Here is a 19,007-nt window from a genome sequence, read left to right as displayed (position 1 = left end):
CCTGCTCCAAAGCAATCAGCTAGCAATCTGGTGCCTTCCACATGTCGTGGATTACAACTCCCAACCTCCACAGCCAGCATGGTCATTGGCAGGCAATAAAGGAAATGGAGTGATCACCCTTATGTTCTGCTAAACTCTGGGCCACACAACCCTGTCTTAAGTTTACAAAATCCACAGGCCCTGTGTTGAGCCACCATCAGAACTCCAAAAGCCATACCAGGCTAAATTGTCCTACTTGGGACCAACTAAAATGCCACAAAAATAGTTTGCAAGGTTTAGAGTTCCCCAAAACTGTTCTTCAGGATGGATGTCAGGTGAAGCAACAAAGTGAGGTGGGCTGGGGCGGGGGCAGTGTGTGTGTGTGTGTGTGAGAGAGAGAGAGAGAGAGAGAGAGAGAACATACTAGGCATGATGTTGAAGCCCAAACTGCAGGGTTTTGTCTTCCCAGCTTTTTCTCCCCACCCCTCTTCTTCACCCTGAAGAAGAGTGCTAACAGAACTCTGAAGCTTGCTCGCTGTTTTGTGATTATTATTTTTTAGTTGATCCTGGTCAAGGTATTGCCCTACTGTTTAGATTAGAACTAGGCAACCCTTTTTCTGCTGAGGGCTGCATTTCCTTGTGGATAATCTATCGGGGCCTGGATCTCAGTGGTGTCTGGACCAGAACCAAAATTGGGCAGGTCAAGAGCCACTCTCTTCTCTCTCCCTCTTCCTTCCCATGCAGCAGGCTACCAGGAAAGGGACAGATCACTCTTGCCAGAGGACAGAACTGGTTGCATGCTGAGTGTCGCTTGAAATTAGGACAAGCGCCGCATGCAGCCCGCTCCTGGTTTAAACGTTAGAACAGCAAGCTAGACCATTTTAAAAGTCACATATTTATCCATGTCATTTAACAAATAAGTGTACACAGCAATGGCCACTCTATCCCTCTGCCCAAAAAATAAATGTTTATTTAAAGAAGGACTCGCAATTCCCCTCTAGGAGGAGCTCTTGAAAATGGAGCAAACCAATATATGATGGTCAAGCTTATCAGTAGCACTTGAAGCACAGTTACTGCAAGAACCGGCATTTTGTAGCCCTCCCAATGGTTTGGCCAACAACTCCCAGCATCCCTTGTCATTGGCTAGGCTGGCTACGGCTGATGAGAGTTGTAGGCCGAAACATCTGGAGGGCCACAAGTTGCCCACCCCTGCTTTAACAATGTAACACACAGCTACATTGGTTGTTTTTTCTTACACTATAGTAAGTGCAGGGGACCTGATATATATTGGGACCCTAGCATAGGGGGGCTTTAACCCTTCTCCCCAGCTGTGTTCCCAATCCAGATACAGGGAACCCTGTGCCTGCAATTTGCACTGGAGGGGGAAAAGCCTCCATCCTAGCTTAACTGTGAGAGCCAGTGTGGTGTAGTAGTTAAGAGTGTTGGACCTGGACTCAGGAGATCCGGGTTCTAATCCCCACTCAGCCATGAAGTTCACTGGGTGACTTGGGGCCAGTTGCCGACATTCAGCCTAACCTACCTCACAGGGTGATTGTGAGGATAAAATGGAGAGGATCATGTAAGCCGCCTTGGGTTCCTTGCAGAGGAAAAAAGAGGAACATAAATGTAATAATAATTAAACTGGATATTCCATAGTCTGCAGGCGGCGGGGGAGGGCTGGGAAGAAGAAGAAGAGCGATCTCAAAACTGACCCAGTATTTGTCCCAAAGAACTAGGAGCTGTTTGCTCAACAGGGCTGCTGAGGCCATCCACTTCCTCCTGGGTGGTGGGTGTGGGGAAAGGAGTGGACATAGGAGCCGCCCAGCTGAAAGGGAGCAGGTGGCATGACAGTTAGCAAGATAACCAGCTGCTGAGCGGCAAGGTAGGTACAGGCTGTCGGAATGTAACTCCCTTGCAAGGGAGCTGGGGACTTTTTAACGCTGTGGTCTGCTGGCCGATGGCATCTTGTATCCTACCCTCAAGAGGAGCTGGCTTGTCCTTGCTGCTGGTAAGTGGATTTAAACAAAAACTAAAAGCAAACCCAGCTCATCCACTGGCAGCTGCTGCTTTGGATCTTTGTCGAAAGAGTTGTCCCCACCGTCGGGTTCACTGGATCTCAGGAATGAAGGCTGAATCGCTGTACAGGCCTCCTGCACATCAGAAGCAGCTGTGCCTGGCTAGAGAGGCAATCCGGTGCCAGGGGTCGGCATCACCGGGCACTTGCTGAGGCCCCCACTGAAGCAGGGGCTGCACCGTCGGCCCTGGGAGCCCTGGCTCCTGCTCCTCCCTTGCTGTCATTGGCCTGAGCTCTCGGAGCGAGCGAGCAGTGAAAGCAGCAAGCAGCAGGAGCAGCAGTTTCCGCTCGTTTTGCTGTCTTCTTTTTGGTGGTTCTGTAAACTGAACCAAAGGGAAGAAGGCCGTGGGAGTCATGATGGTAATGAGGGGGAGGAGGTCCCACTCAGGGCATCTTGTCCAATCCTTGTATAAATTGCTGTGTCCCACCTACCCCTGGTGCAAGATTGGCTACATGGAGCCTCTGGATGCGTGCTCTCTTTAGAAACTGCTAGTCCCCCCCACCCCAAGCACCCTCCCCTGCTGGGACTGCAACTTATTGCTGGATGAAAGGTTCGCTGTATAAGTAGCTGCCCTTCACCCCAGAAGCAGCTTCGTCCTTGCTCTGATAGAAAGATAACTTCACCTCACATCACCAGCTAATTTCAGGGCCAAACTAGACGTGAGGTTAATTTTGTGAATGACTGAGGTGAGGTGCACATTTTTGTTAGGTAAATGGCAAGCACAGGGGCCGTAGGGCTCCTAGCACCAGCAATGAGAAGGCATTGTGCAGATGTTCTGTCTTTTTCTTCCTAACGGATATTCTGCATTAAGGGAAAAGACAGAAGAAGCAGTCAGGTAACACGGAGGGTCCTGAGCAGAAGACTTTGCCCTCTGGATCCCCTGTGAACTTCCATGAATAAGGCAAGGCAATGGCTGTTATTTGCACCACCACACCAACATGCTTAATTGCAGGCATGTAAATAATGTTACCTTTAGTTCTACTCTAAGTTGCTTTGAGTGTATTCATACATAACCTTGGATGAAACCATTCCTGGGAGCATCTCAAATGATTAGGTGCGTTTCCTTCCTGCAATAATTTATTAAAGTGTCTTGTGTGCTTGGGTGAGGTAGCTTGCTGTGGGGGCATGTACAAACTCAGTTTAATTTCATCCTGTTCTTTTCCTAATAGAACAAACCCACACAACCTCCCCCACCCCCCATAAATCCAAAGAATCTATGTTCATGGTCCTTGTCTCCACATATCAATATCTGTTCCGGTCACCAGTACTGGAATATTTCCAGTTAACTGGCAGAGGGGGAAAATGAAGATGGGACATAGGGATAACTATCTAAATTAGAATAAAGTGGATATTATTTTATCATCTGGAACCAATAGGAAAGCCACTCTACGCAACAACAAAATGACAGAAGAGCAAAGCCAGTTGGCACCAGAAAAATGGTTGGTTGGTTGGTTGGTTGGTTGGTTGGTTGGTTGATGGGTGGGTGGGTGGATGGATGGATGGATGGATGGATGGATGGATCAGCATGAGATTTTATAGTTTTCCAGAATTCCCAGTGTGTTTCTAAACATAGCCATTCTTCAGAGGAACTGAAAATAATATAATTAGACTCAATCTGTTCATAGAAAAATAAAAATAAAGCCTATTACATGCTGTAATTCATGTAAAACAGATGAGAAATTCTATTTAAGAAGATGTTTTATTTTTAAAAACATGATCAGAATTATTGACACATTTAAACCTGGTCACTCGCATAAAGCTAAAATGGTGACTGTGATATTACAGATATATTTTCTAGCTGTAAAATAACTCAGTTGTACTGATTAATCTGAGCCAGAAATCATATTTCTGGCCAAATGTTTGATTTTCATTATCTATGTTTCCTTCCCTGGGGTAATATTTTGTGTGTGTGTGTGTGTGTGTGTGTGTGTGTGTGGTTGCTAATGGAGCAGAGGGGGGAATGTGGGGAGAGACACATGATGACCGAGAGGTAATGTAGTGTTTTGAGTGTGTTGCACATACGTGTTTGTACTATAAACTATCACCCTTGTCCCCTGGGATTTCATTGTTTTCATCGCAAACAGCACCTATTCACCAAACCACCAGATGCTCAAATACACCTGGGCAGCAGGTTACAGGTAATGTGGGGTGTATGTTAGGTGAACCTCCCAGAGAGCTTCAGCTATTGGGTGGTATAGACATACATACATACATACATACATAAATGTGACAGCAACCAAGGAAGGGGCCGCTTTAGGAGTTGCTGTCTTTTTCAGCCCCAGGGAGCACATTGGAAAGTTTTGTTCAAATATATCAATGTGGGCTAGAAAAGTGTGTTTTTGTCACTTTTGTTTTTTAACAGGTATGTTGTGCATTTTTAAGTCCATTCATTAATAAGTAGGATTGCTTCCGCACTGAAGCTCTTTAACCCTGCTGAGGCTTTTTCCCCCGCAGCAGGAAGTGGAATTAAAATGGAGGCTTCAGGCAGCAGATAATATAGTGCAATGTTGTTCTTCAGCGTCCTTTCCCATAACCAAGGATGCTTCGAGAGGGAGAGTGGGCTCCTATTGTTACCAGTCAAAAACCACTGTGCAGCTGATCAGTCTTTTCCTCCTTAACTTTTTTTTCTGATAAGAAAAGACGGAAGTGTCAAAACACAGGAGACTTAGAAAAGGAAGATGACCTCGTCTGGGACCCCTGTAAAATTCTATGAATGAGGCAGGGCAATTGCAGAATAAAGGCTTGATCTGAAAGCACGCTAAGATCCATCTATAACCTTTACTCAAAAACAATTTCCAGAGGGGCAGCCGTGTTAATCTGTTGGTGCAAAAGCGACAAAGGGTCTTGTGGCATCTTAAAGACTAAAAATATATATATATTCTGGTATAAGGTTTTGTGGACCTCAGTCCACTTCATAAGATGCATAGAGTGTTAATCTCAAATGAACAGATTTATAGTGGCAACACAGTTTTCATTTCGGGCACCCTCAGCATGTTTATGTTTACATCTGCCAAACAAGCTTGTGCCAGAGTACATTTGTTAGTCTCTAAGATGCCACAAGACTGTTGTGTTTTACTAAAAAATGTCAGTCCTATTCAGCCAAAAGTCCCGGAGGAACTTCAAAGATTATTACAGGCTGAACAAATGCTACTATTTTGTAGTTCTGGCGCTTGTGTGTACAGAACCCAATTTATGGAGCAGCCCCTGGAACCCTGGCTGGCAACATCTAATACTCCTGTGGATCTGACTGGTGTGGCTGTTTAGAGGGAGGGAGCCTCGTTCAGGCCCGTTTCTCCCTCGCATGCTCCCTGTGTCACAAACAGGCTGGAGATGAGAAAGCAGCCATTGTTTGGCTGTTTATCCTGACTCAGACCACAAGATTTGGGTTTCATAACCCTTTTGGTGCTTCAGCTCAGCCATGGCTCAGGCACTCAGACTGCACTGAGTTGTTGTGAGAATGCACTGCAGCATAGGAGGTGAGGATGGTTGAATCTGTCCTGTGATGCAGCTCGGTAATTTTAGACCCTGGGCGTAATAGTCTAATCCTTCTCCCTTAGAAGGCCATATGCGTTACTTCAGTTGTGAAGCACACGACCAACCTTTCTCTTCTTTCCCGACCCTCCACCACCATTCTGTGCTTTAGAACTGCGTCTACATTCCTGATTTGTTAGATCATCACCCGCCACTCTCACTGTGGTCATTTGTACTTTGGGCCCATGGTCCAGCCCGAGCTGCACCAGTGAATCCATCCGTTTTGCTTCCTCCGACATTGGATTAAAAAAAACCCTGAAGTTATTTCCGTCCCATTTTTGAAGAAATGTGCAAATTTTGCTAAGTTCTTTTGGGGGGGGGGGGCAAACAAAACAAATTTCACACCCAGCCTCACCAGCCAAATGCAATAAGTACAGCGGTTCTCGGCATCGAGAGGACCATGTTGGAGCTGCCCGCTATGTAGTTCATAAAGGCAAGGACCTATCAGAAAAAAGAGGTGGAATCTTAATTCAGAACCACAAGCATGGTTGCATACATAGAGATTCAAAGGCAACTTTCAAGAGGTAGGGGGCAATCCTACCCATGTTTCAACAGAAAAAAGTCCTTCTGACTCCCAGCATTCCCCAGCCAGCTTGGCTGGCTGGGGAATGCTGGGAGATGTAGGACTTTTTTCTGTTGAAACCTGCATAAGATTGCCCCCGTAAGCATTGAAAAGCCCTGAGCCTGGATGGTCAAATCTGTCCATTACACTTTCTCCCACATTTGGTTATTTTTTATCTCAGGTTCTTTCCCTCACATTTGTGAATAAATTTGTGTGAATTTTGGCAAGTTCTTATCACAAAATGAACTGAACCAATTCCTCTCCGGTCCCTAATAGGATGACATGGACTGTTCTTTCCTCTTTCTCCTTTAAGCACAGCCCAGCCCAAACTGAAGTGCTGGGGGGCGGGGGGGGGGAGAGAGGTAAGAATTGATGCTTTCGAACTGTGTTGCTGGAGAAGACGCTTACGAATCCCCTGGACTGCAAGGAGGTCAGATCAGTCAATCCTAAAGGAAATCAACCCTGAGTGCTCATTGGAGGGACAGATACTGAAGCTGAAGCTCCAATATTTTGGCCACCTAATGCGAAGAGAAAAGTCACTGCAAAAGACCCTGATGCTGGGAAAGATTGAAGGCAAAAGGAGAAGGGGATGGCAGAGGATGAGATGGCTAGATAGCCTCACCGATGCAATAAATATGAACTTGAGCACGCTCTGGGGGAGAGCGCAGGACAGGAAGGCCTGGCGTGCTATGGTCTATGGGGTCACGAAGAGTCGGACATGACTGAATGACTGAACAACAACAAAGCTGCAATCCTAAGCACAATTACCTGGAAGGAATTCCCATTGACATTAAGGGAATTGCTCTGGAGTAAAACATGTTTAGCATCAGGGTGCTGGATGTATTGGTCTCTCCATTTTTGAAATCTGACGATCACATTTAAAGCAGAGAGCAAGCTACATGCTCCCTTTGGGCTGAATAGCATTTTTTTTTAAAAATGATGCAAGCTTTTGTGTCACACAAAACTCTTCACCAGGATTGATATTTGGGGCAGGGTTTGGGAAGTGAAGAAAAACTGATCACAGTGTTTACCCAGTCATTGTTAGCAACGCTGGAGATGAATGTTGAAAAAATATATTAGGTGGAGAGCCAGGCAAAGTCCAGGCTCACGGTATTAAAGCAGGCAAATTCATGTATTGCAAAGTTGCCCTGATTTGCATGAAAAAGATATTCCTACAAGCAGACTAACCAGGTGTGAGCCATGGAGAAATGTGTTCATGGAAAACACGGTGGCAAGGGACATTAACTAGGCCTACTGGGAATTCGAAAATCCTAAAATCCGCCCATCTCTCACCTTCTACCTTTTCCTTAGCAGGTGCTGCTCCTTCGGCTCCTTCAGCCTGGACAGCATGGTGAGTTGCTGCTAAGTTAAGAAGCGTCTCCTAAAGTTAGGGGCTTTCTGTCTGCTAGGATGACCATCATTGGGAGGGGAGGTTGCTTGTGTGTGTGTGTTGCCCCACAGAAGCTCTTGTGTCTTTTAACAAGTGCCTGGCAAGCAAATTCAACAGGTGCAACTTTCCCCAGCATGGAGATGCAGTGAAGGAGAGGGGTAAACCCTTTGAACTTCTGCCTGTCAGAAAGCCATTTAAAGGCACTGGAATTTGGGTGCCTTTCAGTGATCATTTTATCACACATCTGCATCTGAGGGGTGTTAAAATCTTCTTCACCCTAAGGCGGGATGATATAGAGAGGACCAAACTTCCCTCCAGGGTGAGAGAGCTCAACCCAGGGTAGTTGGGATGTCTGTATGGATATCAGGATGCAAACCACACATTGGCTGGGTTCACACATGTTAACCCACACTCAGTGTTGTACCGTGGTTTGTTGTTGTACTGTGGGTTACTGTGTTGTCTGAACACAGCGCATTTTCCACAGTGTGGATTGTTAACCAGGCAGTGTGGCTTATTTTTCTTGAACAAGCCACCTTGAGAACCCATGGTTTGTTGTTGGGTTGTTCAGGGTGGTTGTTCAAGCCACCCTGCAAAAAACACTCTGCATTCAGACAACATGATAACCCACAGTTCAACAACAACCCACATTCAACCCCTGAGCATGGGTTAGCATGTTGTGTGAACTCAGCCATTAAATACATTTGAAACAACCCACTTTGGTGTAAGGGGTGACTAGAATCAGCAGTGGGAGGAGGGGAAGGCTTAACCCATTCCCCACCTTTGTTTACCAGCTCCAAATTGCCCCCCTGCCAGTGGCTTTCTCTCTGTAATGCATTGGCCCATGCAGACATGTGTCTGGAACCCTGAAACTGCTGTGGCAGGAGGCGGGTGTGTGTGTGTGTGTGATTTGGAGTGGGAAAAAGCCTCTTCTCCAGTCCAAGTGCATTAAAAAAAAAAAAAGTTTGAGTATTGCATGGTGTGTGTTTGTGCCCGGAATCAGTGAGGTGTGGGAGGAAGGAACCAGTGGCCACCCTTATTTGGTTGCAAACTCCTTCATGCTACCTGAAATACTGAATCTCATATTGTCAGAGAGAGGCCAAAAGGGCTGGGACAGGGAGGGTGGATGGAAATGAGCTGGTTGCAGGGAAAGCCTTGCCCTCGGTGGAAGCACACTGGGGGTAAAGACATCTGCCAGAAATCCTTCCCACTTTTGGCCTGGACTGGAACCTTTCCATTGGACCCCCAAGCTAAACCAATATAACCGGGGATGGGGCTTGTCCAGCCCCGGGCCCCCACTCCTATTCCAGTGAAGGCTAGTGGCTCCGATGTCAGTGGGGTGGTGAATCCACTCCGGGTTTCAGTCAGAACTCTAAAGTGTTGCAGAACCCAGAGTCAGAGAGACCACGGAGTGAAGGAAAAAGGGATTCTTTATTTAATGCGCGGGCTTAAGGCTGGAATCATTTCCAAAGAGCCAGAAGCCCCGATTTACATTAGCACATTGGTTTTATAGACATTGTGACACATATGAAACGGCTCCTCCTCCCCCTCCCGCATGGGGTTGCAATCCTCAACATTTCTTCTCTTAGCACTATTGTTTATAATACAAGAACTGGGTTATAGGGTAGCCATGATAAGGAGAGAACAGAAGAGAACAGCAGAGAACAAGGTATACAATTGTATGACCTTTGACAAGATAAGGAATTCCTGTGTCTCGTCAGCTTACAACAATATATTCAAGGGAGAAAGAGCTCAGCAAGAACATGAAGCATGAGACTGCATGAGGCTACTTAGTCTGACCCTCGATATGGCTGCTACAAAGGAGTTTCACACCTTGGACAGCTCCATTAGAATTCTGACTAGTCCTGGCTGAAACCCAGAGCAGATGCACAGTGCCACTGATATCAGAGCCACCAGCCTCCACTGTCCTTTTCCGGGAACCTTCTGGGGTCTGCAGGCCAGAGGTGGGCAAGGCCCCATGCAAAACGTAGGCTGGGCTAAAAACTAAAGTGGGCAGGGCCATTCCTCGCTCTTTCTCTCTCTGACACGCACACTTGCACACTCGCATTCTCAAGCATTTCCAGGGGGCATTGTGCTCAAGATGGGGAGGCTCGCCCCTCCCCAGCTGTAACACCCCTTAAAAGGCCCCCGATGTTGCAATTGAGGCTTTTTAAAAGCTGCCACTGGCACCAATGGGGACTTCTAAAAAGCCTAGCTGCTGTGTGTGTGTGTGTGTGGATTGGGAGGCCCTGCGGGCCACATTCAGCCCTCAGACTGGAGGTTCCCTGCCCCTGGTGTATAAGATTGCCGCCTTAAGTGATCCATTGAAATGGGAAAACCAAGCCCATATTACAGACTCTCCCATGAATGGGATTTTTGGAATTCACTGCCAGAAGATGTGAAGGTGGCTGTTGCCTTAGATGGCTTTTACAAGAGGGACCTGCAAGGAAATGTTGCAGTATGGAGTGCTCCTGTTCAGGGTTCCAGCCAGCCATTCCCTTTTCCAGTATACTCCATTCCATTTCCTCATTCCTCATTGGACTTGGGGGCAGGGGCAGGGGCATGGATTTGTCCCCACTCCAACTTAGCATTTTTTCTTTAACATTTCTTCCACTTCTGAGAACCATCGGGTTCCCCCAAGCCCACTGATTTCTCCCTCTTGTGCATGGATGGTGCCATTTTGGCTACATAAGTTTCCACACTCAGAGAATGAGTTTGTTCATGTATTAAGATCTTCAGATGAGTACCATCAGATGGCAAGGTACCTTATGTATGTACAAAATCTGCCAGAAATCCTTTTCCAGAAATCCAGAGGGCCTTTTCTTTGGTGGCACCCTGACTTTACCACCCACCCTAAGGACGTTTGACAAGAGTGGACAGACCCATCCCTTTGGAGGCCACAGGGGCGCAGCATGGCAGTGCCAGAGTGTGCTCAGGAGGGGCGGGCACAGTGCATCCAGCTCTGGCAGCTGCATAACTGTGCTTGAAGGCTTTGCTGTATCAAAGTAAGGGCTATTCCAACCTGTGAAAAGCCGGGTCCATTCACAAGTAAATAAAAAATTAGATAAATGGACAGATGGTTGGTCTATCAGTGGCTATTGGTCATGACAGCTGCATAGAACTCCCATAGTCGGAGGCTATTAGCCAGTGAGTACTAGTTGCGGAGGGGACGATCAGGGAAGGGGTCTTGCCTTCACGTCTTTTTGCTTTACCTTGTGGCACCAAGGAAACATGCTGCTGGTGGGTTTGATCTGATCCGCCAGGGCTCAGGAATAGAACAGAGAAGGGCTCAGGAAATTATGGACTTCTCCGAAGAACCTTTGGTTCAAAACAAGGTCCGGGTTGTTACAATTTGCACCTACACTTATTGGTTTCACCTCTTATATTTTCCGAGGTTTTTCAGTTTGGAACATAATTCTGGTTTTCTGTTTGCAATAATCTGCATAATCCACAATGAGATTCCACAAACCGCGTATTTTAACCACCCCAGTCTTTGTCTTCCCTCACCCTCAGCCTATGCTCACCCACCCCTCACAGCAGCCAAAATGAAAGAAATCAGGATTACTACGATGCTTCCTGTGACAACTACCAGTAAGTAAATAACACTTCTGTTTTCCCGGTGTTTCTTCCTTCTCCAGGAGTGTAGGCAAGCTGGTGCCTTCCAGATGTGTTTGATTACAACTCCCATCAACTCCAGCCAGCAAGGCCAATGGCCAGGGATTTTTGATGTTGCTGTCCAAAGCATCTGGAGGGTACCAGCTGGCCCAATTCCAAACCCCGGGCAGTTAGGGGTGAATGAGGACTGAACGAGACATGCAGTAGAGACGGAGGGATGCATTTTCATGCCTTTAGCATTTTTGCACATAGCAGCCATGGGCTGGTGGGGTGGACTGTAATGTGGGAGGAGGTTTAACCCTCCCACCCCCCAGGAATATATGACGCTGATGCTGCTGTCGACTGAGTCAGTCCATTGGTCCATCTAGCACAGTATTGCCTATCAGGGGTAGGCCACCTGGCGCTCTCCAGATGTGTTGGACTACAACACCCATAATCCTTACCATTGGCCATGCTGGTTTGGGCTGATGGGAGTTGCAGCCCAAAAACATCTGGAGGGTGCCAGGTGGCCTACCCCTGGGCTGCATCCAATGGTAGTCCTTAGGCATGACTGAGTTCTCTTGGATTTCAATGGGTCTACTTTAAGTAGGACTGACATTGGCTACAGCCCCCTGGTTGTGCTGTCTGGCAGTGGCTCCCCAGGGTTTCAGACGAGGTCCTTCCCAGCCCTACCTGGAGATGCTGGGGACTGAACCTGGGACCTTTCGTGTGCCAGACTTGGGCTGTGCCGCTGTGCTACAGTCCTTCTCCACAGCAGCTCTGCTCTGCCCGTGAAAATCACACAACCCGAAAGCTGCTATTTGATCTGGTAAGAAAACCATAAGTGGGCACAGCTGCTTTTCCGACTGCAGCAAATGCCAGCGTTGGGTGTGTCTGTGTGAGATGCTGCTGGTGGTTCCAGTCATCTCCCCCACCCACACACAGAGGCAACTGCTCTTTGCAAAAATGCGTAAGAAACAGAAATGTGTCCACCAGGGGCGTCGTTAAATAACAGCCCACCTAGGCACGGGGCCCGGATCCTTGGAGCTGTCCTAATTGCCATTTTTTTTACATTTTCCCACTGACTTGCATTGGAGAACAAAAACGGCCATAACATTTTTAGGTAGTATGATAAATTCATGACATTTGGAGGCTTGGTAGCCCCCATGGAACTGATTGAATCTGCCGTATTTCAGGCAGTTAGGTCCAGTGGCTTTTGTGGTAGTCACAGGTAAAATTTTCTGTTTTCAAGAAAATCTGTCAAAGCAAAGAGCTATATTTTTTTTGTGCTTCCACATACATGCATGACATTTGGGGACCTGCCAGCCCCCATATAGATGACTGAGCCTGCCAAATTTCAGACAGCCTAGTGGTTTTTGTGCTAGCCACAGGTAAAATGTGCTTTTTCCAAGAAAATCTGTCAAAGTAAAGAGCTATAATTTTTTTGTGCTTCCACATAAATTCATGGAATTTGGGGACCTAGCAGGCCGTATAGAGCTGACTGAACCTACCAAATTTCAGACAGTTAGGTCCAGTGAGTTTTGCACTAGCCATGCGTCAAGTTTCCTTTTCTCAAAGTCTAAAACAAAAAGTAAAAACTGTCAAGTCACCCAGGGGGTTAGAGATCCTAATCAGAAGGTGTTTAAGGTGGCCATCAGGAGGTCACTATCCCTAATCTATGGTGCAGGGTTTTTTTGAGGTGCAAAAAACCTCTCTCCCCCTACTTTTCTTTTCTGCTCTTACATGCCCACTATTGTGAGCTTGCCTGCAGTGAAATTTTGAAGAGGGAGAAGGAAGGGAAGAAAGAGCTCCATGTGAAATACTGGTATTTCACACAGCATCTGATTTTACTGCCCCAAACTGGAACCTTTGGCTTCTGCAGAAGTTTAGTAGCTTCAGCACAGCAAAGGATCCAATCAGTCTCCACAAACTCCTTTCTTCCCCTCCACTTTAGTTTCTCCTAAACAGTTGTAGGACTCAGCCCCAAAGGGAGGGTTGGGACTATGTGGAGTCATGATGGAGAAACTGCTGGGGCTTTTAAATAGGTTCTACAGTTTTAAAAAAGCTAGAAAAAGCCCTCAGCCACCTCACCTCATAAAGTTCATTTAAGTACATGCAATCCTTATAAACCCACCACAGCCCCCTAAATTCCTCTGAAGTACCACCTCTCTGAAAGGAGCCACTTGGCTTAGGGAATTCTCTCTACCCCTTACCCCTGCACACATTTCCAATCACCATTCTTCTTTTCTTCTTCCCTCCCCTATCCTGTTCTTTCTTCCTTTCTCTTCTTTATTCCACCCAGAGCACATCTTGGGGAATTCTTAAAGAGAATTCTCTTCGGTGGGCAAGAGAAGTTCTGAACTGTATTTGACTTTATACAAACAGACAAGAGGGTTGGCTTTTCTCCTTCTCCTCACTCAAGTCTTTGAGAAGAGTGGGTTCACGTGGTTGTAGAGAAACAAATCTGGGGCTGTTTTGTTTGTCAGTTGCCATTATCCAGCAGTAGGAAGGGCTGTAGCTCAGTGGCAGAGCGCCTGCTTGGCAGGCAGAAGGTCCCAGGTTCGATCCCCAGCATCTTCAGGTAGAGCTAGGAAAGAATCCGGCCTGAAACCCTGGAGAGCCTCTGCTTCCAGTCAGTGTCAACAATACTGTGCTAGATGGACCCAGGGCCTGACTCAGTACAAGGCAGCTTCCTGTGTTCCTCTGAACACAAAGCTTTAATAAAAAATATGAGTCTTTGGTTTGTTTTTTAAGTGGAGGGGAAATAAATGCTGCTCATTTATACAAGCCTATGTATGCCTACTCAGAAGCCCCATTATGTTTAATGAGGCTTACCCTCAGGAAAGTGTGCATAGGATTCCAGCACAAGTTACTTTTGCAGGGAGGTTTGCACCTTGATGTTCTGCACGTTTACTCAGAAATAAGTCCTGAGTTGTGAGCATGGTACTGCAGGCTTAATACAGTGCCTACCCAATTTTGTCTAATGAACGGACTACCCTTTCAGCTCAGTCCTATGCATGTTTTGTCATTTGTGGGTTTGGGGGGGGGGGTTGCATGAATTCTAGCTTCAGTGGTGAGGGAAAGGCACTTACTGCATGCTCAGAGTTTCTCCATAACTTAGCCCTAGTTTTGAAAACAGACTCATTGGCTGAATCCTGGTGAACTCTTGGCACAAATGAAGTTATGGGGAGGAAGATACAATGAGAGCTTGTGCATAACAAGGAGGAGGTAGAGAGGAGTTGCACAAAACAAGACATCTGTTTTTATGAAGAGTTTCTGGAGGATGGTAGGATGAGGAAGGATGGTTGCATGGAGGGGAATAGAATTGGTAGGGAGAGAATGTAAGTGCTCAGTGGGGAAAGAAAACATTCTGCACATGCTCAGAGGCACTCTCTATTTAAGAACATAAGAAGAGCCATGCTGCATCAGACCAAGGTCCATCTAGTCCAGCATTCTGTTCACACGGTGGCCAACCAGATGCCCATTGGAAACCCACAAGCAGGACATGAGTGCAATAACAGCTTCCCACCCATGTTACCCTGCTGCTAACATTGGTGAAATGTAAATAAATTCTAGTAATTCTAAATTAGAATGCACGTATATCCTTCAGAAACTTTGCAGGTTTCTTGCCTGGGGGACACCTCTAATGACCTGTGCATTTTCATACAAATTTACCCAAAAACTATTGGGGAAGGGGTGAATGGAAGGGAAAGCAAATCACTCCCTCCCCCAAACTGGAGAACTCCCCTTCCACATGAACTGCTGCACCTATCCTTCTGAAACTTTGCTGGTTTCTTACTTAGGAACAACTGTAGGCTGTCTGTAATTTCCAGAACAATGGTCCACAAGGAACATAGGGAGATAAGTATGTCTTCTTTTGGAGACCTCAAAATGTCAAGGCCACCCTTGCACAAAAAAACCTTGTGGCTAGCATTCTGAAATTGGGCAGACAAGAACTCCTCTGATGGGGCAATCGATCCTGAAATTTTTATCCAATTCTTCCAAGGAATTAAAACATTATTGGCAGTTCCCTTTAAAAGAAAATCAAAATATAAACCCTGTACCTATTTTTCTGACATCGGGCAGGTGTAATCCTCTTCTAGGGGGCTACTATGCCTGAAATTATCCAGTTCTGACCAAAAGAAAAAAGTTACAGTTTTTTTTTTCTAATTTCCCATGGTAGTCAACAGGAAACATAAAGACTCATTTTTCCAAACCTTGACTCAGGTTTGGTGCTGAGCTGAAGTGGCCCAGCTACAAACTGGCCAGAGTAGAAGTGGGATGTTTCCCAAAATGCTGAATCAGGGTCTGCGTTGAAGTGGGGTGGGAGGGCCAGTGCACACTTCTTATGTATGTATGTATATAATCTGTACACACACACAAGCATACTGCATGTACACACCACACACACACACACACACACATATTAGACGTGTGCTTAGACTCATGTGTCTATAGTGTGTGTGTGTGTGTTTGTGTGTATGCAAATGTGTATTATGGGCCTGTGCCCTGGATCTTGTAAGACCCTAGCAACGCCCCTGGTGTCCACACATCTCCTCTCTCCCCCTCCTCATTGGGCCCTGAGAAAGCCAAGTGGGAAATGTAAGAAAGCTGATGCTCACCCAGCCAATGGCTGGCTATTTAGTGAAGCTGCTTCTGACCGGGTCAGACAATTGGTCCAGCTACCTCAGCATTCAGAGCCAGCATAGTGTAGTGGTTAGAGTATTGGACAGAGACTTGGGAGATCTGGGTTCAAGTCCCCACTCAGCCATGCAGCTCACTGGATGACTTTGGGCGAGTCACTGACTCTCAGCCTAACCTACCTCATAGGGTTGTTGTGAGGATAAAGATGGAGAGGAAGAGGATCGTGTACACCACCTTGGTCTCTTTGGAGGAAAAGTCAGGATATAAATATAACAAAGGAGAGGGTCTCCTCTGTGGTGGCCCCCCAATTATGGATTGTTCTCCCTTGTGAGGCCAGCCTGGCACCAGCATTGTTATCTTTTCAGCACCAGTTTAAGCCCCTCTACTCTTAGGCTTTTGGCAGCATTTGATAACATTTTTAATTGGGATTTCTTATTGTTGGTTATTTAATTGTTTATGTGTGTTGTCTGTTTATATGTTTGTATGTAAATGGTTTGTATATTTTGACCAGTATTGCATTTTTAAGATTTTCAATATCTGTAAACCACCCAGAGAGCTTTGGTCACTGGGCAGTATAGAAATGAAATAAATGAAATGTAAAATAACTAAATCTCTCTAAGGTCTGTGGGGATGATGGGAGTTGTAGTCAAACACATCTGGAGGGCACCAGGCTGGGGATGCCTGCTCTTAAGGTATTCCTTCATTGAACTGCCTCTGCAGATTGCTGCAAAGATCCCAGGGCAGTCGAGGAAAAAATCGTCATCTTGCGCTGCCCTGCAAATGTCACTGGACCGGACATGACGGTGCATGATCTGGGCTGCTTTGACTTCGCAGACCTTTCCCCTCAGTGCCAATGCAGCACGTATGTGAATACAACCTGCACCTCCCTGTCCAACTGCACTATTTCCACCTGCAAAAGTAAGTTGAGGCAAAGGGCACAATCCGTACTCTGAGCGAGAGGAACCCCAAGTTACAGAAGTAGAATACGGTTTTTGAGGAAAAATAAGAAAACTGAATCACGGCTCATTTTTTTGCCAGTTTTCTTCTGATTCCCAAACTCAGGAAATTGGTGTTTTGAGCAAGGGGGGCAGGGAATGCAAGTCTGGCTTACTGGAGAAGCCTTTGGGCAACTTGGCCCAGGAGAGCCTCTCAAAGTCGGGGATCGGCGGGGTCAAAGGGGAGAAAGCAGTGCAACCTATGAAGTCCCCAGAGAACCACTGTGCCATCACAGGTGCAAATCACACCAGATTTGTGATTTCCTAGGATAGTATTCAATGTTAGCCCTACTTAGAGTAGAACCATTGAAATGAATGGAACTGAAGTTAATCATGTCTCACCTATGTCTAATCCATGTCAATGGGTCTACTCTAAGTAGGACTAACATTGGCTACTACCCCTAGACAGCATCACAATATCATATCTATCCTAAATATATCATCTAAAATCTTTCAACAGGTATCTTAACACTCACTGGACATTTTTTAGAGCATGTCATCTCAATTAAGGTGACAAAGAGGATGTGGGAACCTCCCAGTAGTCCAGGCTAGGAACCCGCCAGGCTCCCTCACGTGGGACCACATTCAGCAGATCTCTCTCATTCTGCTGAGGCCCAGCAGATAGTGTCCCGGGCCTCCAATTCTAGAGCTGTTGGTCAGGTACAGGGTCAGCCATGAATGACATATACAGAGATGAGGCCTGTGTCCTAGCAGAGGGCTCATTGCCCAAGCCTGGCCCTTCCCGGCCTCATGGCTCTTTCTCCAGGCTGTTGTTGCTTGTTCACCTACCCCTTCTCTGAGTGAATGAACAATGGCGCTGAGGACTGTGGGAGCTGGAGTCCAACACATCTGGTGGGCACCAGGTTGGGAAAGGGCGGCATACCGCATGATTGGCCTAGTGCAGGACCTCAGGCCACATCCAAACCTCCTGGAGTTCCAGTCTGGCCTGCCAGGATTTCCCAGATGGCCACACCTTTTCTCACGGCCCCACTCCCTTTCCCTGAGCAGCGACCATTTGATTTTCCCCAGCTTTGTGTTGTTTTTTCCCCCCATTCGAAAAGGTTGAATTACCCCTCCTAAGGCATAGTTTCTGGCAGTGAGAGCTTTCAGCTAAAATACACCGGTAGTTTTGGCCATGCCCCTTTTGCTTTTGGCCCCACCCACCACTGGAATGCGGCCCCCAAGAGCTTCTCCACAATTGAACTCGGCCCTCAGATGAAAAAGGTTCAACACCTTTGGTCTAGTGAATTAGGGACCTGGTTTTCCGATGGGGTGAGGGAGCTGGCTGGTTTCTGACTCTGTCATTCTCTTTCTGCTCAGACCCAAGCCCTGTGAAGAACCTAAGTTTGGGGGAGCAGACCAACAGTTCTATAATTCTTCACTGGCAAAACCCAGTTGACGGTTGCCACGTGGCCTCCGAAGACAACTTTATGAACGGCATGGCCTACATCTCAGGACTGTTGGCTGGGCAGGACTACATCATGACAGTGTACAGAACACTGGACGGAAGGTGTAGCCTGGGGATGTCCATCAATGTGACCACCCGTGAGTCTCAATTTCGCCATCTACTGGCAGCAGCAAGACAGCAAGACCCGTACCATCTACAGCAGGGGGGGGGGGGAGTACTTTAGGCCTGCAGGATCTACTTTGTTTTTTTAAACGAACCCCGGGATCCACCAAGTGAAGGCTAGTGGAAAAGGCAGACACCTAGAATTAAAGCGTTCTGATTTTGAATATCAGAACTGAATGTTGTTCATGGTCCTTCCACACAAAGATTTATTCCTGGTTTCCCTTCATTTCAGCAGTACAGTTTAGGGTGGGATGGGTGTCATTTTGTTGCTATTCCTGTTAAACAACTGGGAGTCAGAAATCCTTGGTGATCTACTGTAGAACACCCAGAGATCTACCAGTAGTTCCAGATCTACCTTCTGCCCACCAGGGGCATGAGATGCTGGCTGAAAGAGTAACACAGACAGAGGAATGGTTCCTGGAAGGTATTCTATTTAAATTTTCTCCTGACTGGCTTGGTAGTATATACACTGCTGATAACCATAAATGACTTGGGGTGTTTGCAGATGGAGGGCTCCTAACGCTACCAATCCAAAGACATTGCACAGCTGTTCTGTCTTTTCCTGCTTAACAAATGTTCTGTAGAAACAAAATGATGGAAGATGCAGTGAGAAAGCACCGGAGGGTTACAAATGGAAGGCAAAGATGTCAGATTCTGTGAATGTGGCAGG

At 46.7% G+C, this 19,007-nt stretch overlaps 1 protein-coding gene across 1 annotated transcript; it reads left to right on the top strand.

Annotated features, from left to right (window-relative positions):
- Positions 1–1,834: 1,834 nt before the first annotated feature.
- LOC146342032 (uncharacterized) lies at positions 1,835–18,517 on the top strand. Its single transcript, XM_084808457.1, has 5 exons — positions 1,835–1,987; positions 7,459–7,498; positions 11,048–11,125; positions 16,493–16,690; positions 18,088–18,517. Exons 1-5 carry the CDS (start codon positions 1,937–1,939, stop codon positions 18,396–18,398), a joined length of 678 nt encoding a protein of 225 aa, XP_084664583.1. The 5' UTR covers positions 1,835–1,936; the 3' UTR covers positions 18,399–18,517.
- Positions 18,518–19,007: the final 490 nt, after the last annotated feature.

Source organism: Heloderma suspectum, chromosome 6, assembly GCF_057233095.1.
Source record: "Heloderma suspectum isolate Gila_16-S chromosome 6, 16-S_ref, whole genome shotgun sequence".
Taxonomy (NCBI): Eukaryota; Metazoa; Chordata; class Lepidosauria; order Squamata; family Helodermatidae; genus Heloderma; species Heloderma suspectum.
This window is presented reverse-complemented; position numbering and strand designations above follow the sequence as displayed.

Excerpts from the sequence above, each read along its gene's own strand:
- LOC146342032 (XM_084808457.1), top strand. The coding sequence starts at position 1,937 with ATGGCATCTTGTATCCTACCCTCAAGAGGAGCTGGCTTGTCCTTGCTG. Across the intron at positions 7,499-11,047 it reads CCTTCAGCCTGGACAGCATG|CCTATGCTCACCCACCCCTC; the intron begins GTGAGTTGCTGC and ends CCTCACCCTCAG. Across the intron at positions 11,126-16,492 it reads GCTTCCTGTGACAACTACCA|ATTGCTGCAAAGATCCCAGG; the intron begins GTAAGTAAATAA and ends CTGCCTCTGCAG.